Here is a 27900-nt window from a genome sequence, read left to right as displayed (position 1 = left end):
GCGGGGTTTCCTCCCGGCTGTCCCACAGCGCTCGCTGACTCCTGTCCCTCCCCGCTGCCCTGCACCTCCTCGGCTCCCCACGCTCTCCCAGGCAGCAGATTTGCACATGAATCAGCCTCTTCGGTCCCTGATAACTTTGATTTTTCTCTGAGCCACCTCCAGCCCGGCACCCAGGCAGCGATGGCGTAGCCCGAGCTCAGCCCAACCTGCAGCTGCAGTCTCTGCGTCCCCACATCCCTCCGTGCAGCATCTCGCGTGCGAGGAGGAGCTGGCGTTGGCATCGGCCTCGCCGGCGGGGGGCTGGCACTGTCCCCCTGCGAGTCCCCCTCCATCCCCTTCACAACAGATTTCTCGGTCAGAGTCGCAGATGTTTTGCTACCTAACTGAAGAGATTTACACCCTGTTAAAACGCAATAAGTGCTTTCCTTCTCTCCTTGCTCCCAGCGGGGCCCACAAATGACTCTGGCAGAGCATCAGGTGGAGAATTACATGGCACTTTTTTCCTGACCTATAACCAGCTGCTTGGGGCTACCGCCGAGACTCTGCAAATAACCTTTCTCTTCCTCCGACACTCTCTTTTTTTGCAAGGGGGTGGATAGACCTGAAGACAAAGGCTTTACTTAGTGCCCGGGTCCCCCCGAGCTGCGCAGGGAGCGAGGCTGCGCGTGCTCCCCAGCGCGGGACGGGGAGGTTGGGAGCTTGCACAGCTTGGCTACGCGGACGTCTCGGCAGCATTGGTGCACAAGGGCTTGCGGGCGAGTGAGCAAGCAGTGGTCTTGCAGCCGGCCTCGATGCGGTTACCTGCGATGTAGCTGTGACTCTTAATTATGATGCTAATTAGGGTTGGTTATAATTCTTCCATCAGAAAGCTGTTTTAATGGGAAATTAGGTTTTCACTTAAGCATTACTTGTGTTAAAAGTGTCTTTTTCTATGCAATACTTCAGTGTTTGCCTGTTGTTCTCCCTTCGCCCCAGGAAAGCACCCTAGACAGTCCCAAACCAGTGCTTGGCTCTGGGAGTGGTGCTGTGGCACACGAGGACGGGTGTGGGTGCGTGGTGTCCTCCCTTCTTACCTCCTTAACCCGGCTGGTGCTGCTGGACCTGCGCTTCGCGAGTGTAGCTGCTGCTCTTTATAAGGGATGGGGCTAATTTAACATTTTCATTTATCTTTGGGGGCGGCTGACCCTGGCCACGAGGAGGTGAACTCCATCCCAGCCAGACCCAGTGCCATCGTTTTCGTCTCTATTTCCAGAAGCGTATTTGAACCTGGTGATTTTCACATTGCGGTATGTTTGCTGGAGCAAGAAGTGTGGGCTGGGATGTCCGGGTTCCCCAGGGCATGCGGCGAGCGGTCCGTCCTCTGCTGTCACCCTGGCTGTCCCCTGCTTGCTGCGTGCGTGGGGAGGACGGAGGTGGAGCCCCGGGTTCCTCCGCTGTGCCTTGGCCCCGGCTGGCGGGAGCGGACCAGAGCAGCGCACCGGGCTCTCCCTTCGACAGTGAAAATTTGTAGGGTTTTGCAACAACACAAAGTGATTACTGTAGCCAGTTCAGCCCAAACCAGCACCATTAGGTCGTTTCCTCGTGCCTTGCTTGGAGACCCACCAGCGCTTCTCCAGCAGCCTGCGGTGGTCAGTCCTCGGCTCGGTGGGTGTAACCCGCTGGGACCCCTCTTCGTCCCAGAGGCAGAGGGGAGGACGCGAGCTCCGCGTCCCTTCGGTGGTGTTTCCCTGACCCCAAGAGTTGCTGTGCTGCGGGCAGAGGGAACCTGAAACCGATTGCTGGGACATGAGGAACGTTCGCCCTTCAGTGCTTCGAAAACTCAGCTCCTGCAGTTCTGGCTGTTTTTGAGGAAATACCCATGTTTTTCCGAGCTGTTTGTGTTTGCGGGACCCTGAGACAGTAAACCCCGAGGAGCAAAGAGGAGGATGCAGGTGACGAACAGGGAGGGTGTTGCTTGTGAAATGCAGGTTTGGGTCTCAGGGGGCTTTGGAAGCTGGCAGGGCGGAGCGGGAAGGTCGTGGTGGATGTCCTCAGCTCTGAGGATCTCTGCATGTTTCCTACCCCGCAGCAACAGCCACCGCTGTGCACAGAGCAGCCTGAGCAGAGCTTTTTCCTGCCAGAATGGGTTTTTTGGGGTAACGGGGAGTAGGTGACGGTGGCAACTGCCAGGCGGGCAGGCTGGGGATCCCTGCCCGTAGTGGTCATCTCCTGGTGCCCACCAGGGACGGTGGGGAGAAGGGACCCGGGGCTGCGTGGGCTGTCTGCAGGCTGACCCGCAGTCGGTCTTGCATGCCCAGTGTAGGTGTGGGGGACAGAGAGATCCCAGCTGGCACCGTGGCATCAGTCCCGGCGGCTGCCAGGACCCTCCAGCAGTGTGGCACAGCTGGGGCGGTGAGCTGGGGAGGGGGCAGCCCCCTGCACCCCAGGGCACCCCCGGGGTTAGCGGCGCGGGGGGAAGAGGCTGCTCGGCTCTTTCCGTAGCAGACCGGGAGGCTGGAGCAGCTCTTGAGCTGCCAGGAGGGTGTGTGAAACCCTACCCTTGCCCCTCCTGCAGCCGTTTAGGGACGGGACAGGGCTGGGCTGGCTTGCACACGCATTTCTGGGGCTTTAGGGCCCCTTCCCGGTGCAGCTGCCTCTGGGCTGGAAGGCTGCTGCCGGCCTCGCTGGCAGCGTGACAGCGTGGGGCTCGGCTCCCCCCGCGCAGCCCCTGCCCTTGCTCTGGCAGCCGACCCAGCGAATGTGCCGGAGCTGATGGAAGGGGCTTTGGGGTGATGTGTGCAGGGGGGGGGTGGCGGGCTCGCCTCCCTTCAGCACGGCCCGGGAAGGAAATAATAATATTAATAATAGTGGTGATACCGTGAGCGTAGGCTGCGTGCAGCGGGGCTGCGTGCCCCTGCCGCCTCCCAGCTCAGCCGGAGAGGAGGAGAAGGGGCTGCAGCCGAGCCGTGCTCTCTGGGCAGCCCCGGGGCGTTCGTGGAGCAGGCGGGTGCCTCTGCTCGGTGACCTGGCAGCGGCTCTGCGGGTTCCCCTGGGGCGGGAGCCCCGGCCGGGACGGGGGGAGGAAGGAGCCAGGCACCCGTGACGGGGCTGGGCACCGGTGCAGCACCTCTGCTGACGCAACAACACCCGTACCGGTGCAACAGCTCTGCCAGTGTAACACCCGCACCTCGGTACTGAGGGTGCATAAAACAGCTGGAAAGTCCTGGAGGAGAGGGAAGGTGGCATGAGCTAGATTTTTGTTTTAAATAGAGTCTGCTTGCATATTTGCGCAAGGGTCTGCTGGCACAGTGTCCGAGCGCAGCGGAGATGTGGGAGGCATGTCTTCAGGGCCATCTGAAGGGTCTTTACCTGCCCAACGAGGGGCTTGCAGCCTGGTGTGGGCGTCCTGACTGAGCTGGGGCTGATCTGAGCCTGTTCTACACCCGCTGCCCCTCAGCAGGGTCGGTCCGTGCCTTCCCACCGCCCCGACGGCTCCGGCGGGATGGGGGTCAGGCTGCGGGGGCAGCCCGAAGCCCTGGCAGCGAGCGGCGGCGGTGCCGGTGGGATGCTGCCGCCTCCACCTAAGGCTGCGCGATGGAAACGTGAGTCTTGGAGGGGGCTGGGGGCGAGGGGGGGATCACGGGGCGGGCGGCCGGGCTGCGTCCACGCAGCGCCTGGCTGGGTCTGGAGCAGGGCTGTGGTGCACAGATGGAAGAGTAATTAAGAATAATAAAAGGAAAGAGACTTGGATTCGCTACAGTCTCAGCACATTAATTGTGCTTTGGGGCCCAAATCATAACGGAGTCCTGCTAGAGGGAATCCAGAAGAGAAACCAAACGTCTCGCTCTGTCCAAAGCTGACCATTTAAGAGACCCTTGCCTTCATCTGCTGCCAGGTATTACTTCCAGAGTCTCCCAACTGCCAAAACCCAAGTTCTCGTTTGAAATATTTTTAGGGGAGGAAGAAAAGCTACGGTGACATTCTGAGTGCTAGCGGTGGGGAGGCAGCGTGTGATGCACCGGGGACAGCACGCGGGACCGCTTGCTGCTGGAGGTGGAAACGTGGGGTTGTTGGGGCTGTCCTCCCCGTAGAGGTGCCTGTCCCAGTTGGCTGGCGTGTGTCACTGGGCTGGGACTTGGCATTTCACTGGTCTCGTGCCCGAGGACTGGGGTGAGTCGTGCCAGCAAGCGGAGGTCCTGCCTGTGCTTCCATGCAGGCTGAGCATCTCTTCTAAATTGACAAGCAATTACATGGTTAATGGTATCAATGTTAAATCCTCATCACTCAGCAGCCTGAGGCTTAATGCTTCATTAAGGCAAAGGCATCTAATAGCTCTCCGGGCTGGGAGCTGCTTTTTCTTTAAGCCTGAGTAGAAGTCATCTGTGCAGAGGCTGCTTTTGCTCTCCCGGTCCTACAGCCAAACTCTTAAGTCCCTGCAAAATGGAAGGCGGGGCAGGAAAACGCTCCCATGCACTCCGCGTTGCTGGGGCTGGCCGGATCAAGCCTTGCTGATGCGACGGAGCCGCACATTGCAAATGCGGCATGTGGAGATCATGGCCGTCGTTCGTCGTTTTATAGCTCTGCCTCGTGCTACCGCCCTGCGCCCACCTCTCCCCAGGCTCAGGGCTGCCTCTCGCCCCCCCCCTGCAGCCCACTGTTGTGCCTGTGTATTCAGCCGCCTTCTCCCCTGCGTCACCGGGCGTTTGTTAATGCTGAATTTCATCCGTCGTTGAGGATCGGTGGTGCCTCCGCCGCCCTTCCGCAGGCGCAGCAGCGAGCGTCACAGATGCTTTGGGCTTTCGTCTCGCTGCTCGCCAGGTGCCTCCCGGATCGCGTGTCTCTGGTCCTGCGGCCTTCTGCTGGTAAATCTTCCGCTGTGAAAGCAAGAAACAGCGGGAGGATCAGCTCTCCGTCTCTGAGCTTTGCAGGGAAGCGCGACCGAGGAGCCTGCAGCCGTGGGTCGGTGGGGACCCCCCGACCGCAGACCCCCGCCCGCCTCCGGACCTGCTTCTCAGCAACACGTCAGTCTGTCCTGCGTTTTTATGTAAAACTCTCCAGAAGTTGTACTCTTTCAGCCATTTGGATGGGATTTTGACTTTCGGAAGCCCGGCTGGCTGTGTGGAGCATCTTGCTTTGCTTTGGTTTGGCCCATTTTGGATCTATGCGGAGCGTGGCAGCGTGTGTCCTTGTTTCAAGAGGCTGCACCGGAGACAATCACCATGGCTTTTGCAAGCGTTTTACCCTTTTAGCTGCCCCTTTTTATGTCCCCTCAAGTAGCTGCTTCATTTTTTTTCATGCGGTTCCCTTTCAAAGAAACTTTCTCCCCTCATCATTTTTATGATCAGAACAAGAAGAGGCTTCTTGAACAAAGTCCTGCGTGCGGGAGGAAGGATGCTCAGCTGCGTCCCCTCATCCGTTCCTGTGGCTCCAGCTGCTATTTCTCTGTCCTGTTTGGAACTTTAATACTTTTGTCGTATCCAAATGCAACGTCTCTGTAGTTATTTTGGAGAAACTGCTGTCTCCCGTTACGGCTGCGTGCTCGACCTTTGCAGGATCTCCTAGTTCCCCACACTCGAGCCATACTTTGTTGATCGTTTTGATGTAATTGGGTTATTACCTTATGAATAAGACCTTATGAGGTCTCGCAGAGGCTGGTTTTTACAGACTGCTCTGTTTTCCCCTGCCCCGCTGTGTTGCAGCATGAATGGGTGAAGTCTGTTTGAGATGGAGCAACCCATGGCATGGTGCTGGCAACGGTTCACGGACCTGCTTCAGGGCCACGCGCTGGGACGTATCGGCTTATTTCATCCCAAAACCAGTGCCTTTGGCCTGGGAGAACCGGGCTGCTGTGCCTTCTGCCGGAGTTAGCTCCCTGAGGTGTTTTTATGGGGAGTTTTTGCTCAGGCCCCTGACTCCAGTTCATGTTGGGAAGAGCTTGTGCAGACTGGAGGGGGATGTTTCTCCGGTTTCCCAGGCGTTTGCATCAGGATTTGTGCTGACAGTGCTCCTGTCAAAACGCCCGCCAGCGAATCCCAGATGCGTGGATGTACGGCTCCGGCCAGGGAGCTGCTGGCAGGCGAAACCCCGCCACGGGAGAGGCGATAACTCAGCAAACATCCCAACGACTTTCTGATTAGTAAAACATTTGCTAGTGTTTCACACGAGAGCCTTGATTGCGCAGAGGCGTTTGGATGGAGCCGATGGACTTTGAGCCTGCATCCCGGCGTGATCCAAGCTTGCTTTCCAGCGTAGCCCAGCATCGAGTCCTCATCGAGGCACCCGAGGGTCCACGGCTGGACGGGGAGTGGAGAAGGAAAAGAAGGACCTTGCTCCATAACCCAGCCTCCTCCCACCACCTCCTCAACGACACCCAGGGGGGTCTGATGGGTTCGTTCCCACCGGCCACCAGTCCCCCACCCTCCCCAAACCCCAGTTTTTGCGGGGCGGAGGCAGGGCTGCACAGGCAACCTGAAACCCCCGGGGCCGAGTTTTGGCATTGAGGCGCGGGGTAGGTGTTGGCTGCGCTGTGCTGGCCGAATCCTGCTTTGCTTCACTGCCTTGTCTCGGTAAAATTATCCCTGTAGCGTCGTGATTCTCCATTGCATCGCCTTTCCTAAGCCCCGCTCGTGCCGTATGCCGTCGCCGTGCTCCTCCCGGGTTTTCTTGCTTCCCTGGATGAATAAATCCCCGTGCCTGGGTTTGGTGGAGCACCGGGATGATTTGTGTTTGCCACGATGGGTGGAGGTGCCGGCTTGAGAACCGTCCCTGGGCACTGGGGAGAGCCGGCTGCGTGCCAGAGCCGCCCAGCCCACCGCCCATCTCGGCACAGCGTCCGCCGGGCGCTCGCTGCTGCCGGCTTTTGGGGTCAGAAGCCAGTTTTTCGAGTATGTTTAGCAGAATCTGCCATTTGGGTGCTTAATCCTGTAATCTTCTGGTTTGGGTTTTTTTTTTCTCGTGTGCCCCCCTGCCTCGAGCTGTCCCCCCGCGGCAGAGGGCCGGCGGGCGCGTGGGTGGGGGTCCTTTCCTGCGTGGTGGCAGTGGGAGACGTGCGGCTCCCTGCGCTCCCACAGGATCGAAAGGCTTAAAAATCTGTGCCGGCTAAAGCAAAAAGTTAATGTGAATTTAACTGACTTCTGCCCTGCAATTAAAGCCACTCAACCCCATTGGGGCTCTGAGTTTACATTCTTTACTGAGGCACAGTGTGTAATTATATATGTATAATTTAAACTGTGCATATGCATGTGTTCCTATTATACACCAAGGAGCAAAGGAAATTATCCAGGAATTAAAGGGGGAGGAGGGTGCAGGCACGGAGAATGGCTCGCTTGTGTGGATGTGGCAGCGAGGGGAAGCTGGAGGGATCACATCCTCGCCGCTGCAAACATCTTTTGAAGCTGCAGAAAATGAGAACTCGGTGTATTAAACCCTTGCGGTGGGCTGCGGCCTGGGGCATGAAGAAGTGGCTGCGGCGGGGGGGTCAGGAGCAAGTCCCCACGTCGGGAGGTGCCGAGCTCCTGCCAGGTCCCTCATGGTGCCTGGCACAGCGGGGACCTGCCCTTCCAGCTGCCAGGAACTCTGCCTGACGCTCCCTCTCTTTTCTTGCAGCCACTTCCAACGGGACGCTGGATGGCCTGGAGAACCGGGAAGGAGGGGTCTGCCAGACGCGCTCCATGAAGATTGTCATGAAAGTGGGGCAGGGTGAGTCTTTCTGCGCCCTGGGGTCTCCCGTCGCCGAAATGCCTTTGCCCAGCAGAACGCTGGCCCCTGACCAGGGCCCCTGTCCCCCCGTGGTGGGGGGGTTCTGGATTCTGGGGAAACTGAGGCCAGGCCAGCCGCTCCCTGGAGCCCGGGAGGCCTCCTGGGTGAGGTCAGCAGAATTTCATTTTTAGGATCTTTTTTTCACCCTTTTTTTCTTTCGCCAACACTTGCACATTTTGGTGCGTTGGGATTAAAATGGAGTAACTGTTCTGTGTAACCTCGTGGTCGGCGTCCCGGCGGGAAGCTGGCTCAGCGCGGGAGCCATGAACTCTGCAAGCGCATCGGCGGGGGGGTCGGCACGGACGGTGCCCTGTGACTGCCGGGCACCCCAGGAGGGGTTCGAGCTGGGCAGGCGTTAGTGCGTGGGCTGAGGGGGCCCTGGCAGCTGCCGGTGGCAGCAGGACACCGAGGGTGCCGCTGGCGGCGGCGCAGTGGCAGCGCGCTCTTCTCCCACGCCTCCCGTCCCGCGCTGCCGGGTGCCTCCCAGCCCCAGCGATGCCCCGGGCTCGTTTCGGCCCCCGACTCGGATGCAGAGCTCCTGCTGCCTGCTTTTCATTATTGTGTTTTTACTTTGGGGCCTATATTTATAATAAACAGAAGAAGCAGTGCTGCAGCCTTGGCAGGCTCCCTTCCCTTCCCGTTCCTGCCGCCGCCCGTGCAAGAAACTTGCCCCAACCCACGCACGGGAGCTCAGGAAACATAAAAGCGGGGGGGATTAGGGTGGGGAAGCTGCTTCCCACAAGCCCTGAATCAGCTCAGCCTTGCTCCGTTGCTCTCGGCAGCTCCCATTGCTCCTGCGCCTCCCTTGCACCCCGTGGGGGGTGGCCGGCTGGGATTTTGGGGGCAGTTGTTCTTTAGGCGGGGGAGCGAGCTGCTGCCGTCCAGGTTGAATGGAGGTTTCTCATCCGTCCCTTCCCTCTCCTCCCCAGATCCGAACGCGGTGATTCCAGAGCAGCTGACGACGAGTCGGCCGAGCAAGGAGTCCGACAACACCGTGAAAATTGTCACGCAGAGCCCGCGCAGCAAGGTCCCCGCGGTGGAGGAGCCCGGCAAGCCGGGTGGGTTTTGCTGGGGACGCCCCAGGAGAGGGCTGGGGGCTCTGCCTGCCGGCGGGGCCGGCGCTTGGCAGGCAGCTGCTGCCGGCAGAGCAGCTCTGAGCCGGGCTTGGTGCCCGGGTGCCAGGGATGCTGGGCGCTCCAGAGCAGGGATGCAGATGGGTTTCCCATAAGCGTTGTGCCGTCTCTGCCGTCCCCGCTGCTCGCAGCATCTCCTCTCCCCGGCCCTGCGCCTTCTGGCCGGGGACCGCTCGGGGCACGGCGCAGGCAGGCAGGCTGCGGTGCGGAGCCGCGCGCGTTTGTTTTCCCAGCTCCGGTATGTCCTGGCACGAGCTTTGCAGGGAAGTGCTGTTTCAGCACTCTCCTCCTCCTCCTCGCTGCCCATCTGTTCCTCGCAGTACATCTGAGAGGGCTTGGAGGAGGTGAGGTCCTCGGGTTTTTGAGCTGAGGCAGTGTGAAAGCCCTTTGAAGGTGGTTTCCTGAGTTCCTGACCCTGCTGAGAGAAAAGTGAAATCAGATGAAGTAGGGAAGAGTTGCTCTTTTCTTCTCGCCCGGTATGGCCAGCCAAGCGCTCTCCCCTCGGGGGGCTGGGGCTGCCCTGGCCCGGGGGTCAGGAGGAGGTGGGGGGTCAGTAATTGGATATCGCGGGGCTCCAGAGCCCACTTTCACCAGAGCATCCAGGTCTGTTGTGGAGAGCAGAGTCTCCCGGGGTCCAGAGTGGTCATCACCCGGACAGGAGCAGCCCTCTGCTCCATCACGCGGGGGAGCAGCGCTGCGGGGTGGGGGACAGGGTGCGTGGTCCCCTCCTCTGTGGGTGCCCAGGGCTCCTGCCTGCCCTGCCCAGCGCCTGCAGGCTGGGCTGAAGAGATGTGTGGGTCTCTGTGTGGGGTGGGAAGATGGGGAGATGCTGCCGTCCCCTTGGAGGCAAGGGGGCTGCTCCCCTCCCCAGGGGGGAAGCTGTTGTGCCGAGTTTCGAGGGTGGAGGGGGGCTCCGACGGGTGGTTTGCCCACCCTCCCGGCAGATGCGATGTGTGCATGGTCGGAGTGCAGAACCAGCTGCGCGGAGCCCCTCGCAGAGGTGGGGTGCAGGCTGCCTGCCAGGGTCTGACACCCCTCTCCCCTCGCCTTGCAGGCTCCGTCAACCAGGATGGCCAGGAGACCCAAGGTCCCAGCGACGGCTTCTTGAGCTCCAAGGTGGCCGTCTTCGCGGCGATCGGCGCCGGCTGCGTCATCTTCATCCTCATCATCATCTTCCTCGTCGTCCTCCTGATCAAGATCCGCAAGCGGCACCGGAAGCACACGCAGCAGCGAGCCGCAGCCTTGTCCCTCAGCACCTTGGCCAGCCCGAAATGCAGCGGGAACGCGGGCTCCGAGCCCAGCGACATCATCATCCCCTTACGGACTACAGAGAACAACTACTGCCCGCACTACGAGAAGGTGAGCGGGGACTACGGGCACCCCGTCTACATTGTCCAGGAGATGCCCCCCCAGAGCCCAGCCAACATTTACTACAAGGTGTGAGGAGCAGCCTGGGCACGCCGCCGATGCAGGAGCACGGGAGCGCCGAGCGCGGGGGGCAGCCGCCCCCCGAGTCTCCCCGCGGGCGGTCTGGCGCCGGGAGGGAGGAAGCGAAACGAACCCCACGGCACGGCACGGGGAGCGCCAGGGTCCGGCGCCGGAGAGCGGATGGCTCGCTCGCACGCTGATTCTCCCCTTTGTATTTAGTTTTGTAGTTCTCAGCTTTTGTAATCCCGAGACTCGAGGGTGAGCCTTCAGCATCCTCCTCTTCTTCTCCAGACTGCGGCTGGCCGGGGGGCGGGCGCCGTGCCTTTCCGTGCTCGCTCGGACACCGCCAGCAAACCCGGAGACTCCACCTCCCCTTTTCGTTTTGGGATTTCCCTGCCTCACCCGTACGTCCTTGCGTGAAGTGCCCGTGCGCCTGGCGCCGCATCGGCCGCCGCTTGGGTCCCGGGGCCTGGACCGACGCCGGGGTCGCGGCGAGGAGCCTCGGTCCGAGGAGGAGCAAACAGCTGCCGGGGGAGGAGGAGGATGCTTTGCCCAGGTGCCAAGATGCAGACAACTGTGCAGGGAGGAAGCTGGCAAACCCGATTTACTACTACTACTATTATTATTATTATAATTATTTTAATTTTTTGTAACATTTTTATTTTTGTGAATTCCGGGCGGGACTCCGGCCCGCCGTCTTCGGGCACACGCCGTCGCCTCCTTCCAGCACGCCGTCCCGCCGGCCGCGGGGCAGACCCCGCTGCTCCCGCCGCTGCCCTTTTAAACTTTTGTGTTCGTAGCTGTTGACTCTTGTTTTAGTCTCTTTATAAAAAGAAAGAAAGAAAAAAAAAATATATATCTATACCATGTCTCAAGCATTCAGTGTGCGAGAGTCCGGGCGCTCCTCCTGCCCCGCGCGGAGCAGCAGCCTTGGCCCGGCAGCTCTTCCCGACCCCCCGCGGGCGTCCTGCCGCAGAGAAAAGCCCTCGCTGAAGGTTTCCATCAGGCTGGGGCTGAGCCTGCTGGAAGCGAAGTTGGGGGGCGGCGGGAGGGCAGGGGGTAGCTGCAGCCCCCGGTGCCGTCCCCCAGCAGTGATGCTGCGGGTGGCTGTCCTAGGAAAGGAAAACTGGAAAAGAACCGTTCCCCACCCGCGGTCCGTGCCGGGGGGTGCCAGGAGGAGGCCAGCGCTGGGGGCTGGAAGCCCCCCGGGAGGCATCCCTCGGGCCGGCTGTGGCAGCGGGCTTGGCTTGGTTGGGAGCTGAGCCAAAGGCTTCTCCACCCGCCCGGCTCTCCAGGGCGACCCGGTGTCCCTCTGCGGGACCTGCTGTTGGGGACCGGCCCCCAGCAGCGCCTGCCCCCGCCCGCCACGCTCCTGGCGCAGGAGCATCACCCAGCCGTGCCGCCTCCCGGGGGTCCCGCAGCCCGGGCTCGCTCTGCCCTTGCCTTGCCCACCTCCTGCCCAAAACTGGAAGGGGTTGAGCCTTGGGCTCTTCTGGTGGGATCATTCCCAGCTTCCTCTTCCCGGGAGGACCCGCCAGCACCGTAGCTGATGCTGGTGAGCACGGCGGGGCTGGCAGCGCCCACCATGGTGCCCTGCCGCCCGCCTGTCCTCGGGCTGTCCCAGCCCGGGGGCCGGCGGCCGCCCCCTCCTTCCTCGCTTTCTTTTCCTTCCAGAAGTAGCTGCTTTTGCTCAGGGAGCAGGCGTGGGGCAGGCGGTGCCGCTCCGCCGGGGCGGCTCGCCGCGCTGCCGGGCGGCGGGTTTGGGGTGGCACGGGGCCTGGTTTGTCCTCGCCTGTCCCCAGGGCCCCGAAACCCGCGTTAGGAAGTGCCCAAAGAGCGAGAGAGCTGCTCTGCAAAAGTGCCTTGACGAGGAGCGGGCAGGAGGGGCAGAGCAGGGGACGGTGGATCCGGCGGCTCGGGTGCTGCGCTGGGGTCTGGCTGCGGTCCTGAGCGGGACGGGAGCATCCCTTGGTGTCGCGTTGTTGTTGGTTTTTTTTTTTTAAAGGCAGGGGAAGGCAGGAGTTGGGGCTGGAGCAGAGCAGGCTGCCCCAGCTCTCCTCCCGCCCGCGGCGAGGACGGCTTCCAGGGCCCTAAACCAGCTCCCACGCTCGGGGGAGAAGAGCCGCAGTGGGTGCTGCCCCCCGCCCGGCCCTTCTCCCCGCTCCCCCGGCCCCCACCACCCCCGCCCCCCCATGTAGCACCTTTCGGCCCCCTCCTCCGCAGCATCCCTGCCAGCACTGCCCACCCCGGGGCTGCTGCTGAAGGGCCGGGAGCCACCCCAGCCGGGACCCCCAGTTCCCCGCCGGGGCACGGGGGCTGCTCTCAGAAACCGCAGAAAATTGTGTCTTAAAGAAAATCCCCCTTTCCCTCACTGGTGCCCTCTTCCATCTGCAAAATCACGACCTGCAGTTCCCGACGTGGGCAGAGCCCGGTCGGGCGGTGGTGGCGGCGGTGGCGGATGCTTTATCGACGGGGAGTTTCTCCCCGCAGCCCGGGAGCAGCGGCTGGCGTGGAGGAGGCAGCTGGGGGATGATTTAGTTTTGGTTCGTTTTTGGAGGGGAAAGGACGGAATCTGGCCCCGGGTCGTGCCAAAGGCAAGTTGAGGCGCGGGGTGGCTGTCCCCCGCCGGGCTGCAGCTCGGCGGCCCCCGTCAGCTCCACTCCTGTCGCTGGGGGCAGCTGAGAAACCTTGTAAATATGTGAAGAAAGGGTGAAATCTGAACTCTTGGTTTTTGCTGAGCACCTCGGTCTGCTGGGTCCTGAAAATGGAGTGTGTCCCTTCGGTTCTTTTCATTGAAAGCATTGAAGTTTGGTTGGTTTTTTCTTTTTTTTTTTTTTTTTTGGTGGTTTTTTTTTTTTTTTGCGTTTTATTTGTGTAAATACTAGTCTTTTTTGGAGAAATAATGTAAAGATGTTTTGTATAAACTCTGAATTATTTTCTGGTTGCTTTTTCTTAGAAAAACAAATGAGAACTAAAAAAAAAAAAAAGAAAAAAAAAAAAGAAATTTTAACCGCAAGAACGGGTGTAAAACATTGTCATACTGCGCTCAGCCCCGGAGCTGCCCCGCGGGGCCGTGCTGGTGTGCGGGCGCTGCTGGGCGGGATGGCTGGGGGGGGTCTTGGTCCTCCCGGGGGGCTCGGGACGGGGTGGGGGGCCATGCCCTCGATATAATGCAGGATCCGCCGGGCCCCAAGCAGAGAGCGAGGCCGGGAGCGCCGGCTCTGCCCCCGCGCGGCGGGGCTGGTCGTGCCCCTTGCCGCCGGCACAGCCCCGGCGCCCGCGGCAGGGTCGGACCCGGCTCGTTCCCAGCGAGTTTCTGGCCGTCCTGGGTCCAGCAGAGCTTTCAGCCGCGGCCTGAGCACGGGCAAGAGACTTGGTAACACAAGGTGAACTAAAGGAGCATCAAATTTATCTCCTTTTTTATCTTTAACCAAAAAAACCGAACCTCGGGATGTGTAACTCAGTGCAGCATCCTGAGATCCTGATCCGCTTTTCCAGACCTGTGGACCTGCTCCTCTTCCCCAGCTATCCCTGTTTGCCACTTGCCAACCGCAAGCACGCCGTAGCCGTTCTCTGCTTGGTGCCCAGGCCGGGGGTGAGTTGCCCCTCTTCAGCAGCACCCACGTTTTGTCCAGGGCAGTGCCAGGGGACCCTGCCCACGGGGAGGTGGCTGTGCCCGCCGAAGCCGTCTCCGGTGTCACCGGCATGCCTGGCACTTCCCCGTGGGCAGCCGGGAGGCAGCTGGGAGCTCCTTGTCCCAGTTGCTCACAGGAGCCGGGCAGTTGCCTGTGAATCTGCATTATATCGCAGAGGGTGAGGGGCTGCCGCAGCCTCTGCTGCCCTGGGGGTCGGAGGACCCGGAGCAGGGCTGGCCCTCCTTCCCGGCTGCGCCGCGCACCAGCACGCCCGCGCCGCGCGCTCCCACATTTCAGAGCTGTGACCACGTCTACATCCCACGGCGTCGCATCCACACCCTCGCCACGGTCCCGCGTCCCGAGGCGGGGAAGTCCTCGCGTTCCCGGGCGGCCCCGTGTCGCGCGATCAACCAGCCGCGGGGCTGCTGCCCCGTGCCCGGCTGCCCTTGCCGCGGTGCCGGCACCACTGGAGCATCCGGGCTGCCAGATTTTCCCTGTCCACCTTCCACTGCCGTTAGCCAAGAGGTGGATTCGGACTTGGAGCCCGGATGCGTCCGGTCCCGCTGCCGGTGCAGGGCATGTGGGATGGGGGCTTCGGCCGAGGGCCGGGAATTGCCGCTGGCGAGCAGCAGGGGCGCGTTGGGCACCGCGCAGCTCAGCGGTGCGGGGGGACGCCAAGGCTTCGGCACGGAGGGAACGAGGACCCTTGTGCCAGCACCTCCTCGGGGGGCGGCCGGTCGCCGGGCTGCTGCGGGGGGCACGTCCCGGAGCGGGGCTCGGCAATCCCGCGCTGGTTGATCGTCCTCGGCTCCCGGTGGGGCTGCGTTGGCGCGCGGGGCTCTGGCGGTGCCGGGTGCCGGGGTCCCGTCGGCCGCGCTCCCCGGTGCCACAGACTTTTGTTTCTTCGTGTCATGTTCCTCTTTTTGATTCCTTTCGCCTTCTCCCCAGCTCTCCCGCCCAGTAGCATATCATCGGCATCGGTAACCAGCTCTGTGGCATCCGAACCCCATGGAGCCGTGATGGAACCTGATATATTGTTAAATAAAAGGGTTTTTTTCCTATGGAAACCCGGCTGTCTCCTGTGTGCTTTTTTGCTGCCCCAGGTTGTCTTTTGAAATCGCAGCCTGGTCTGAAGAGATCTGGGACAAGTTAGCTCACGCCATTCATCGCCGGTTTTTCCTGCTGGTATCGGAGGGAGCTGTTGGGTTTGTTTTGGTGAGCATTAAAAATTTGGAGATTTTTGTCTAATACTTGCAGCATCTCACACGGCCCCGGTGACCGTGTCCCCGCAGCTGGAGGCTCCTCCGAGGCCACCAGCTCCCCCCGAGGCGAACGCCCGCCTGCTTCGCTCCCGAGAGCAGAGCTGCCTGCCCAGCCGCCGTGCCGGCACGGCCCCGGGGCTCGCGCTGCGCCCGGTAGCCCCCGGCAGCTCGGGGGGCTGCTCCTGCGCTCGGGAGCAGGCAGAGCCTCGCGGGAGCCGTTTGTAGATGGTGCAGGGCTGCGATGTTCGTCTCATCGAGTGACTGATATTTATTTAGTCATTCCTCAATGTACCTTCATTTGATAAGTTATTAAAAAGTCATTTTAGGAAATGGGATGGTAATAAATCCTTAACAGATGGTGCTTTAGCCGGCTCCAAAATGGGCTCCACCAGAGTCATTGCTCTTGCTCTTTATAACCAGCTTTCATATGGCACTTTGCATTGCTATAAAGTACCACGCAACACAATAAATTATGGATGAGAGGTGGGGTGGGGATGGGAAACGCTCGGTGAGTTTGTTCAGCCGCGTTGCTCAGCCTGGAGCAAATTGGTATTTCTGATTTTGCTGGACTGCGGGCACCTCTTCCGTGCAGGGGCAGGACGGTTCCCCCGCCCCCTCTGCCTGCTCCCCCGGCGAGTGCAGCCCCGTGGCTACCGCTGATGCCTTGTCTGTGGCCGGCATCTCCCGGGGGCAGCAGTCCGGCAGCACGGGATAGCGGGATAGCGTGGGGACAACTCGGGGAGTCTGGGACGGCTGAAGACGAAAGGTCCCGGGGAAGGGCAGTGCTGGAGCGGTTGCACACCGTCCTCATTGCTGGTGTGGACCTGGGACGCAGAATGTGGGATGTGGGATGCAGGACATGGGAGGTGGGATGCGGCAGGCGGGATGCAGGACATGGGAGGTGGGATGCAGGAGGCGGGATGCAGGACATGGGAGGTGGGATGCGGCAGGCGGGATGCAGGACATGGGAGGTGGGATGCAGGAGGCGGGATGCAGGACATGGGAGGTGGGATGCGGGAGGCGGGATGCAGGACATGGGAGGTGGGATGCGGCAGGCGGGATGCAGGACATGGGAGGTGGGATGCAGGCTGGGGATGGAGCAAGATGATGGGGAAGGGGTCGCTTCCCAGCCAGGCTGGACTCAGGATGATGCAGGAGTGTGAGTGCCGGCCACTGAGGTCCCAGGCAGAGGCTGCAGCCTCTGGGTGCTCCCTCCCTGCAGACCTGTGAGGGCTGGGGCACCACGACCTCACCAGTCCCCAGCCCAGAGTAGGAGGAAGGCTCTTAGCAACCTGCTGGCAGGAACGAGCCTCCTCCACAAAGAGGCACAGGGAGAACCAGGGTGCACCAGGGTGCCCGGAGGAGGGGAGCAAGGCCAGCTTCTCTCTAGCTTGCCCAGCAGTTGCTCTAGGAGAGGATGGAGGAGTCAAAGCTCTGCCAGCCTGGTGTAAACCATGCCTGCCTCAACCCAGGCTGCCTCCCCGGGGGCTGTGGGTGCTGCGTTACGTGGTTCCTGCAGGGATGCGTGAAGGGATGGGTCACGTTTACGGGGTCTCGGAGGGAAAATGAGGTCGAGGCACCAAGGGAGGGTGGAGGATGAACTTCTTCTTGGCCAACGTGTGAGGGGTGAGAGACAAGGTGGGCCGAGGAGATCAAACGCAGCAGGCTGGTTCAGAGGTGCTTGGGGCGCAGCCCGAGCTGCAGGGGCCATGCCAAGACGTCTGCAGGAGCGAGCAGGGGCTGCTTGGGATCGGGGTCAGGGTGGGGGGAGCGGGCCTTTGGGTGTGACAGACGTGCTTATATGTGGTTTGCTGGTTTGAAAATCCTTCTTCTCTGCATGCTTTGATCCCAGTGTGAATTAAATAATGCTTTTAATTTTAAACAGCTTTGCTGGTCCCTGATGCCCAAAGGGTAAAACTGTAAGCGCCAAACTTGCTCGGACCTGCCGGAGAAGGGGAAAAGCACTTTAACAGGTCCCTGTAACCCAGCACCCGGCCGGGGAGCGGGAGCGCGGCAGGTTCCTCCCGGCTCCGGCGCTGCTCCGGGTCGGCCCAGCTGGGGACCCGGCATGGGCTCAGGGACCCCCACAGCAGGGCCACCGGGGGATCTCCCCTGGCGCCCCTACCCTTGTGTGTCCTGAGGCTGCTGCAGAGGGGGGTCCCATGGGGCATGGGTACGACGGAGCTGCATCATCCCCATAGCACGGGGCTTGGGGGAGCCGCCACGCTCCCCTCCTGCTCGCACCCTGCCACAGGGTCCTGCAAAAGCACCCGGGCTGGGAAGGGCTTTGCTTGGGAGCATCCTCGCCCCTGGCTGTGGTGGGGAGAGGTCATCGAGCCGCGGGTGCCAGCGCCCACGGGGACCCGGGAGCCGAGGGCACGCGAGCGCGTGGCGGCTCTGCTCCCCAGGGCCGGCTGGTAGCGAGGGGGATCGGCAGGATCTCGCCCGGGAACCTCCAGATCTGGAAAGTTCATTAAAGCTGCAAAGCTGCTGATGTTTTTGGACGTCCATCAGGACTGGATAAGTTATTTTAATTATTGAACATAAAGGAGCTTTCTGTCAAGTTTATTAACTCGCCCTTGGCCGGATCCCACTCGGGTCTGAGGCGGCTGCCAGGTCAGCAGAGCTGGAGAGTTTGCAACGGCTGGATGCTGGGGTGCACCACGGCCCCGGTGCGGGAGCCGGCCACGGGTGGCATGACCAGGGTGGCACCCCACGTGTGCTTGCTCTGCTCCGTGGAAGGGGGAGCCCGTGTGGGAAGCACCTGTATAACCTGGTTAAATGATGGGAAGCTCAAGCCGCCTCGGCGGCGGGTGATCAGGGACTAACAGATCTGCAGCACGTCCAGCTCCGGTTTGAGAGGAGGCTCTACTGGAGATGGGGCATCAGGCCACCCCAGCTGGGCTGCTGTGGGGCTCGGGCTGCGCCCCGGCATGGGGAGCACAGAGCAGGAGCCGCCCGGGCAGGCACAGACCGCGCAGCCCCCGGGATGCCCGGGACACCGGCTGAGGCTGCCGAGGTGCCGTCGGATGCAGGGCAGATGCGTGCTCGGGGCGCAGCTCCCTGCGCTGGGGCTGCAGCATCACCTCTGTTGCTGCACACCCCACAGCATCCCTGTGCTGCAGGGGAGGGTCGGGCTGTTATGGACGGGGAGATCAGAGCAAAGGCTTCCCGGGCCACCTCTGGCCCCGTGGCCACAGACTCACATACCAGCGGGTCCATGTAACCTGGCAGCAACCTCCCCGAATGGAAAGCAGACCGCAGAGAGAGACTTGATGCTTTTCAGATGTTTTTGGTGTATTCTGATCTCTCCGTTTATGTAGGCTCCTCCCGAGGATCGCCCGGTTTGTCCCGGCGCGCCGGGGGGTGCGAGCAGGGGAGGCAGCAGCGCTGGGGAACCCAGCCTGCAGCAGCAGCTCCGTGCACCAGCACTGTGCCGATGGCACTGCTGCTTCGCAGGGTGCTCTCGCAACTGCACCCACCCTCCCCGCCGCTCCTCGCCCTTCTATTTCCAGCACTGACGAGCCATCGCCTCCCCTGGAGCTTTCATCTCCCCACAAGGCCCTGAGCGGGGGCCTGTGGCTGCTGCACATCCCAGGGACGGAGCCAGAGTGCCGGTGCCTGCAGCCCCCTGCTCATCCCGGCCTCGGCTGCGTTGCCCTGGGTCTTGACTGCACCAAGGGTAAGCAGGGCACGGGAGCCCCGGTTCTCCGAGTTCCCTCTCCGTTATCACACCCCGTTGCCGCCCTCGCTGCAGCCCTTTCCCGGACACAGCCGCCCTTCCCAGCCCACCCAGCCTCCTCCTCCGGCATTTCCACATCCACTCCAAGGGGAACGTCTGAAAAAACCCCAGCCTGTAAGAGGCTGTATAACTGCAATCCCTTTTAATAAACCTTGGCTGGGCCAGCTGCTGCAACGAGGATTGGGAAGTTTATCCTTGTTTTCCCTGTAGTATATCCAAAATAACTAACAGGTTCCCTTGGTCAAGGCGATGGGCTTTTCCCACAGCCAGGGTTTCTGCGGCATCCACCGACTGGGCTGCACCTGGTTTCCACGCTCGCACCGAGAGGAGCCTGGAAGATCCATTAGGCTGTCGTGGTATGCAACGAGTCCCGCGGGCTCCGTAATGAGAGCAATAACGGGAATGCACCGGAGGGCCGTTTGTCACAGGCCCATCGCGCGGGCAGCGGGGACGGTGCCGGGGCGTGCGGGACGGTGGTCCCTGCACTGGGGCTGGCCGCTGCTGCTGGCTCGCTCTGCTCTAGGCACTGCATGGGAGAGGAGGAGGAGGAGGAGGAGGAAGAAGAAGAAGAGGAGGAGGAGGAGGAGGGTGTGCCTCGGGGTGCCAAGGCAGCGGGTCGGGATCCAGCGCTTGCTCCGTGTTTATGTGCAGCAACCAGCAAGCAGCACCGTTCTCCGTGATAGCGAAGCCATCTGTGCCCCAAGGCAGAGCAAATCTGGGATGAGAAAAAGCCCAGCCCAGGCTCGACACAAAGGACCAGCAGTTTTCTGTAGCTGAAACCAGCTGATCTCAAGTGCTTGAAGAAAGGCATCACGTGCTGCCAAGGTTTTTTGTCCACAGGCAGGCCCGAGGCCAGGGTGACGGTTGCAGCCTTGTTCCCCTGGCAGAGCTTCCAGCATCCCGAAACGGCTCTTCCCTGGATGTGTCCCAGCGGGGAGCCTGTGCGCGGGCAGGGGAGAGCCAGCCAGCCGGGGCACACGCAGCCGCGCAGGGGGTCCCGTGCACAAACCCCCCGGGTTGCCAGCAGCCTGGTGGGGTGCGAGGAAAGGGCTGCAGGGGCAGCAGGGCTGGGAAAGGCAAAGGACCTTCGGGAGGGTGCTGGAAAGCCGGGGAGGGAGGAGGGAGGGAGTTTTCTTCCAGCGGGGTGAGGCCCGGCAAAATAGGGACAAATCCAGTAGTTTTTCATTCGTTAAAACGGAATGAATACAAGCATTGCTCTACAGCAAACGTAAATTAATTATGTGCAAGGTTTTAATGTTACTGAAACACAACCCTTGGAGAGGGTCCCCCGGCTGCTGGAACAGGGTCTGAAGGAAACACAGAGCTTTGCCTTTTTCTTGTCTTGATGGAGGATGAGAGGTAAATGCGAAATGTCAGCGCTGCGGCCACCCCGCGAGCGGGGGGGATCCTGCCTCTCAGCCAGCCTCGGGACCCTGCCGGGGGGCTTCCCCCCACTTATGTGGCTGCTCCGCACCTCTGCCTGTATAGCGGTGACCTGTCCCTGGGGGCGCAGGGGGATAAGAGCACTGTGACTGCAGGGTGGACGTGTCCTGGGGGGGTGGCGTGAGCCGTGCACCCCTCGCTCCATCCCGCCCCACGGAGAGATGTGGGTGAGCCTTTCCTGCCACCTCCCGCATCCCCAAGACCAGCGCCCAGCGCCCAGGGGTGCAATTTGGGCAGAGCCACGACAGAGAGCTGTGCGTTGGGACCTGGCAGGTCTCCTGCAGCCCCCGTCCCTGTCCCAGCGACTGCCTCCAGCCTTGGACCCGCGCTCCCTGCCCCGGCTGGGAAGGGCCAAGCAAGGCTTCGGTTTCAGCCGGGCTTCCCCCCCTACTAATTCCTGCAGCCTGGTGTAATTCTCCCGAGTGAGCCCAGCGCCAGGTTCCTGCTGGAAATTGGCTCTTGCTGTGGCTCCGGGGTCTTTGTAAGGTATCTGAGCCAGAAAGAAAAGAGAGCCGGCGATTCAAAAGGACGGGGGCCGGGGAGGCTTTGCTCTCTTCCACCCAGGTCGGGGGGATGGGGACGGGGGACCTCAGGTGGGGACGTGGCCCGGCTGGTGTCTGGCGTGGGGTGGAAAAAGCCTCAGAATCCTGCCGGGGGGCTGGGGTGAGGCCGGCCCCGAGGCGTGGGGCAGGGGATGGGGTGCCCGTGGGGTGCCAGCCCTGCCCGGCAGCAGGAGGCAAAGGGCTTCTCTCTGCCCCCGGAACGTGCCCCGGCTGGAGGTGGGCTTCTCCTCCTCTCCCGCGGGGTCTTTGTCCGTCCTGGAAAATCTGGGGAGATGAACCGGCGGGTAAAATGGCAGCGTATCAGCTGGAGCCGGGAGCACAAAGGCAGCTGCCTGCGGGGTTTATTTTCCTTTGCATTAATGAGAGGAAAGCGCCGGGAGGCTTCCTGCCCCCCCGGCCCCACGGCGGGGGCTGCCCGGGCTGCTGGCAGGTGGCTCGTGCCCCGTGCTGCCTGCTGCCCTGCCCGCCGCCCTGCCCGCCGCCCTGCCCACTGCCCTGCCCGCCGCCCTGCCCACTGCCCTGCCCGCCACCCTGTCCGCTGCCCTGCCCACTGCCCTGCCTGCTGTAATGCCTGCCGCTCTGCCCGCTGCAATGCCTGCTGCCCTGCCCGCTGCCCTGCCTGCTGCCCTGCCCGCTGCCCTGCCTGCTGCCCTGCCTGCCGCCCTGCCTGCTGCCCTGCCCGCTGCCCTGCCCGCTGCCCTGCCTGCTGCCTTGCCTGCCGCCCTGCCTGCTGCCCTGCCCGCTGCCCTGCCTGCTGCCCTGCCCAGGGCTCGGCCCTTCGGTACCGGGGCCTGGCTGCTACCCCCTCGGGACCTCCCGGGGTTTCTCTGGCTGTGGATGTGGGCCCCTCTCCACCAGCAGAGCCAGACTCCCTCTGGGGAGAAGGCGAGACTGGCGTTGCTGGTCTCGGATGGGAAAATCTGGGCGCAGGCTTCCTCCTGAGAAAGAAGGTGCTGTTTCCCTGGCTGCCCCTGGGACGATGCTCTTGCAAGAGCAGCCGTGGTCCTGGTGCTCGGCCGTGGGCACTGGAGCCTGCTGCCGGTGGCCGTGCTTTCCCGCCACCAAACCAGCAGCTCCGGGGCAGTTGTACCTGGCTGCGTGCCTGCGGCATCCCGAAACGCTGATCCTCGGAGCTGCCTGCGCCTGTTGCAGGCCAGCGCTGCGTCGCCCGCCATTACCTGCGGGCATTTCAGCCATTACCTGCGGGCAGCCCCGTTTCACCTTTCAGGTGACCTCAGCCGGTGCCCAGCTCGCTCCACGTGCCGGTACCGTGCCGGTACCGTGCCAGCGCAGCGGGATCTTGCAAGGATGGCAGCTCCCGTCCTGCATCACTTTGGACTGGCTCTAAATGAAAAAGCAGCTCATAAGAAAGGTGCATGATGAACTTTGGCATCCTGCTGCTTAATGTAAAAAGGTGTCCGCCATTAATTATGTGCTTAACAGGCCAGCCTGGGGAGGAACCTCGAGGAGCGAGCGGCCGGATCATGAAGAGGGCTGAGCCGTAAAACTGGAGCTGCGCTACAAGGGAAGAGGTTTCCCAGGGGATGGATGGGAAGGGCTGAGCTTCATCCCAGCAGGAGAAGGCAGCTCTGGGCAGGCAGAGGTGGGTGTGTGGACCCCGCCGCCCTGCTGCCGCACCCCCGGCTCTGCCCGTCCCCCTCCCCATGCTGCCCACTCCCACCTCCCACCCGCGAACCCATGGCCACAGCCTTGCCAAATTCTAACGCCTCTCCTCGCCCTCCCCGGACTTCCAATAATAATCCCGGTGCCTGCTGGGCTTTGCTGCTCTTGGATGCCGGGAGAGGGGCTGGAGCCTTCGACACGTAAGGCGATACTCCGTCAACAGCCGCAGCCTGCGCGGCCGAACAAAGCCCCACTGTCTGCGGGCCGGCCGCGCTGCCCCTGGGCGCGCATCGCCCAGCACGGGGTCAGCAGGAAATTAATCCCAGGCTGGGGTGAAAGGGTTAATGAATGCTGATTTTACAAACATCGCCACTATCCTTCCCCAAACTAATAGAGGGATAATTAGCTCTTAATAAAAGGGAAAGACAAGCCCGGCCATCCTTGGCGGGGATGCTGAACGGTGCAAAGGGATGGGTGTGCAGTGCCTGGGAGCCACGGGGCAGCCGAGGGCTGGGGGGTTCATCCTGCACCCCGATGAAACGCCCAGGCAGTAAGCACCTCGCTTGCAGCTCAAGCAGAGGCAGCGAAGCCTGGGGGTCTGGAAGATGGTTTTGTTCCACGTCCTGTGGGGTTTATGTGTTGCCAGAGTCGGTTTGGCACCTTCCCGGGCGGTCCCAGCTGCTGGAGGTGGGTTTGCAGGAGCAGAACCCCTGCTCAGGCTGAGGGGGGCTGTGGGGCTTTGCTCCCACGCATGGGTGCAGTTGGGGAACTGGCAACCCCATCATTTGGCTGGGGACGGGGCAGGGGGCTCGGCAGCAGCTGAAAAGGCTTTTCAGAAGCGGCGGTGATTTTCCCAGCAACCTCACAGCGCCCAGCCTCACCGTGTCTCGGTGAGATGCGCCGGCATTGCCTGCACCCGGTGCTCCTCCTGCTCTTCCCCGCGGCACTGCTGGCTTGCGTGCAAGCCTGGATGCGTGCACGGCGGGGTGGGCTGGGGCGCGGTGGTGACCGGGCGAATCCTGCCGTGGCCGGCGTGAATGGGAGAGAAAGGGCCTTTCAGGGAGTGCAGCCATGCACGCCGGGCGGCCGGGGCCCGCGGGGAGTCCCCCGTACCCTGAGCGGTGCGGGCAGGGAGGTGGGTGCTGGCCTGTGCCCCCGCCATCCTGCTGCACCGTGACTGGATGCACAGAGGGGATTTTGTGAGCCCCGGGGTGAATAAAATTTGCGGGGCAAGGGAAGACGGAGGCCGGTGTCTTGCAGCCGGTTTAGCTTAGCCGCATGCTTTGCAGCATCCCTGGTGGGGGTTAGCCAGGCGCTTTGCAGCATCCCAGCCCCGTGCCAGGGCTGTTCCCGCTGCGGATGGGGTGGTCCCGCTCCATCCTGCTGCAGCATCACAACGTGCTGGGCATCGCCTGCCCCTGGCCTCCCCCCAGCTCAGGCAGTGGCACAAAGCCGGTGCCGAAAGCCCGTTGCAGAGGCCAGCCAGGCCGGGCATTTCGGAGGGTCGCGGCAGCCTGCAGAGCCCCGGGCCCCCCGGCGCTGCGGGTGGGATGCTGGCGGGAGCGAGCAGGCTGTTCGGCCACGTGGGCTTCGTCTGGCCGGAGCTCCGGAGCGGGACTGGGCAGCCAGGGCTGCTCCCAGCATCGCCCCGACGGCTGGGAGGTGCTGGGTGGTGGCAGTGGGGGGTCTCCACGGGGCACTGGCTCTCACCAGCTCTCACCAGCCGCACCGGCAAAGCAACCCACCGTCGGCGAAGCGATCCCTCGGCCTCCCCCCGCCCTTCCCCACCAGCAGGTTTTTAAAGAAATGTTTTTGCCGTATAAATCACATATATTAAAATCCCCCACCAGCCCCCTTCACTGTGTCACTACCCACCTCCTCACTCGGGGAAGCGCGGGGGGCTGTAAACAGCCGATTTACTGCCCGGCGCTGGGGCTCCCTGCCCAGCCCCCCCGCCTCGCAGCGAGGACGGTGGAAGCGGCTTCGCTGCAGCCGCTTTTGTTTCTAGCAGAGCGGGGTGAAACATTTCCGATGAATGCTTTGCTCAACAAAAATATGCAGTTTTGGACTGGCCTAAACTATTCATACATTCTGGGTTCATGGCCAAAATAATGGATTTTTAAAAATATAAAAATGTCTCACTTTGACATTTTTTAAATAAAATATTTTGGCTTTGCCTTTGGAGTCAAAACTGGGAGATCAGGTTAAGCTATATGGAACATTTTTTAAAAGATAACTCTCCCTTTCCCCCCAAAACTTTGCTTTTTCTTTGGCTGGGTTTAACGCGCGTTTGTTTGTTTACCCTCGTGGAGTCAACGGCGTTTGCTTTTGCGGTGTTTCTTGTTTGCTCTGGGTTGCTCAAAATGATTTGGTTTTTATTATTATTTGGTTGCTGAACGAAACCCCAAATCAGTTATTTTCACAGTTATTGTTGCAGTGGGTTTTTCTCCCGCGCTGTCCCACGATGGTGCGTTACCACCTGGTGTAAGCAGGAAAAAGGGTTCGGAGCGTGGCTTCCCGCAGACGGCTCCTTTTGGGTCGGTTGGTTGCTTTTTGGAGGGCGGTGGGATGCGTGTCCTCTGCGGCGGAGGAGCTCTCGGCCGGCAGCGCTCAGCCCCCCAGGGCGGGGGCCGGGGCGGGTCCTGCCCTAACCCCCCACCGGGGGGGCTCGGGGTGAGCAGCGTTTCGCCCCCACTGTGTGAAGCTGCCTGGCTGGGAAGACGCTGTAGCAGCGAAGCAGGCGTGGGAGGCGGTGGAGGCCACCAGGATGGGGGTCCCTAGGGACGTGCCCCACTCCACCACCGACTCACCCTCTCTCCTTGGGGTCTCCCCGGTGCCCCCTTTCCATCCTGGTGCCCCGGGGCCAGGAGGGCGGCAGGGTGGGCGGTGGGTGATGCTCCATGGGGAGCAAAATAGGGGCTCCCGTGTGAGCCCAGCCCGACCCCCTTCTCCCTGCTCTGCCCTGCTTTGCCCCTGCCTGCACCCTCCCCGCCTCAGCGGGCGCAGGCAGCGCTGCCTAATGCGTGCTGGCAGCCGCTGCCGCCGGCTCCCCGGAGAGAAGCGGCCGCGCGGGCTGACGAGATGCGTCCTGACGGCCCGGCCATGTTATACAATGGGCTGCGGCGGGGGGGCGGGGGGCCAGGCCCTGTCCCCCTCCATGGGCAGCCCCGCACAGGTCGTGCCAGGGCCCATGCTGCATGCGTGCTGCATGGCGGGGGGATGCGGGAGGGCTTCCCGCACCCAGGTTGCAAACCGGTGTGCATCATCCCGGCCAGCTGCTTTGCTTTCTGCTCTCTCCGTGGGGTTTTCCATAAGGATGCTGTGATGGTCGCTGAGGATGCTCTGACGGTCACTGGCCTTACGGGCTGGGAGCACCCGAGCCGTGGCTGATGGAGAGGATGGTGGAGGAGGAAGCTCTGCCTGTGCCTGGGTTACACGAGCCCCTTTGCATCCGCTCCTGACGGCTGCCCAGGCTTTGGCCCCGCCGGACCAGCATCTCTCTGGCACTCCCCAGCATCTCCGGACCGGCTGCATCTCCCGGGACCGGCTCCGCTGGTGTGACAGGCGTGAACGCCGCAGCAGTGACATGGCTACGTGCCCTCATTCTTCACAGTGGCCTCTGTGTGCAACTTTTAATTGCTTTTGTGCCGTGGGTGGTAAGCCCAGCTGCCCAGGATTCGCGGCGCCAGCGGGAGCCAGCGCTTCCTCGCTATTGTTAGCACTGACGACGTGCTGGGTCCCGGCGAGCCCAGGCACCGTCCCTCTCTGCCAGACGAGATGGTCCAAAGGGGCCCCGGAGCAGGCGGAGAGCAGCCCCCCAGATTGGGGTGCCCAGGTGCAGGGGGCAGAGATGCCTCCGAGTCATTCCAGGTGCAGGAGAGCGTTTACAGCCATTTCCATCCTCCCTGTCCCCACGTCTGCTCTCCCCCAGCCCCAGGCTGACGGCAGGAGCCGAGCGGGTGATGCAGGGAGCTGGAGCAGTGGGGGAGATGCTCGTGGCCAGCTGAAGATCTCTCTCTCGAACGCCTGGTCGGACTTGGCCGAGCTGCAGGCATAAAATATTAATTGGAGGCAGCAGCGCAGCTCTGTCCCGCTGGCCCCGGGACGAGCCATCAGCTGGCAGGGGACGGAAATGGCAGTGGGAAGGGGCTGCGTCCCTCTCTGCGGGGACGGGGGGACGGCACCGGGTGCTGCGGGCAGGGTGAGCCCCCGTGGCTCTCCTCCTGCCCGGCCTCCAAATGCTCGCACCTGGTGTGAAACTCTGGTTTCCTTCCGGGAGGAGCAGAAGGGTCCTGCGGCTCTCAGCATCCTCCTTGGCTGGCAGCTCGGCCACCTGGAAGACGACGGGAGTCAGCCTGGTTTGGAGCGGGTTGGACCCCTTCTCCCCATCCGATCCATCTTCTTGCACGGGTGGGATGGGGGGGGGCCGGGTCCCGCTTGCCACTGCCAGGGGGGGATTTGGGGGCAACCGTGCCCCAGGACAGGGTCACCCCAGCTTTGCCACTCAGACCCTTCTCTCAAGAGGGAGTGAGAAGGGAGGGGGAGTGCGGGACGGACACAGCCCTGCCTGCAGCCCTGCTGATTCTGACCTCGGCAGAGGATTCTGGTGGCTGGCGGAGGTGGGTGATGGTGGGACGTTGCTGTCCCATGTCCCCAGCAGGTTGGGACCTCAATGAGCCTGTGAGCATCCCTTGTGCGAGGTGATGAGCAGGATGCTCCTGCACGGACGTCTCATGGCACGGTCCCCGTCCATGCCGTGGGGCCATCAGTCCTTCTGCCAGTGGGTCTGGCTCCCAGGCTGTGCCTCAAGGACCCACCACCCCCACGGGGCCCCACGCCCCCTGGGAGACCCAGCAGCCCCAGCCAGGCGCTTTCACGGCAAATCTCCAAGATCACCGGGAGCCTGGGGCGAGAGCACGCCGCGGCATGTGGCGAGGAGGCTGAGAAACCTGGAGGAGCCCCTGGAAGACTGTGACAGCTCCTGAGCCCCATGCAGCTTCGCGCTTGGTGTAATTAGTGTTACTGGGGATTTCAACTTCTCCTCCACTCCCTGCTGCTCCACGGAGCGTGTCTGGGCTCCGTGATCCGCAGCTGATAGCTTCCAACTTGCACTTCCTTTTAAGGCTGAGGCAAACAGGTCTTTTATTATTATTTATAGCAGAGTTGGGGCCGACCCCCCTGCTCTCCTCTCCCTTCAGGGTTTTGTGCGATGGCTGCTCGTCTCAGGAAAAGCGGAGCTGCGGCATGCTCTGCCTGCGGCCGCCGAGCCCCTGGCCCTGCGCTCCGGTCTCGGACAGCCACCTGCGGGGAAGGTGCCATTCCCCATCGCAGGGA

At 62.2% G+C, this 27900-nt stretch overlaps 1 protein-coding gene across 1 annotated transcript in view; it reads left to right on the top strand.

The window, feature by feature from the left end:
• Nucleotides 1-13165, top strand: part of EFNB1 (ephrin B1) — a 53347-nt gene extending 40182 nt beyond the window's left edge. The window contains exons 3-5 of the mRNA XM_075161891.1: nt 7585-7677; nt 8667-8795; nt 9925-13165. Of these exons, the coding sequence (XP_075017992.1) occupies nt 7585-7677; nt 8667-8795; nt 9925-10313 (611 nt within the window). The 3' untranslated portion in view covers nt 10314-13165. The remainder of the gene's footprint in view (nt 1-7584; nt 7678-8666; nt 8796-9924) is intronic.
• Nucleotides 13166-27900: the final 14735 nt, after the last annotated feature.

This window comes from Calonectris borealis, chromosome 13 (genome assembly GCF_964195595.1).
Source record: "Calonectris borealis chromosome 13, bCalBor7.hap1.2, whole genome shotgun sequence".
NCBI classification, from domain to species: domain Eukaryota; kingdom Metazoa; phylum Chordata; class Aves; order Procellariiformes; family Procellariidae; genus Calonectris; species Calonectris borealis.
Note: the sequence above shows the minus strand (reverse complement) of the source record. Positions and strands in the feature narration are given on the sequence as shown.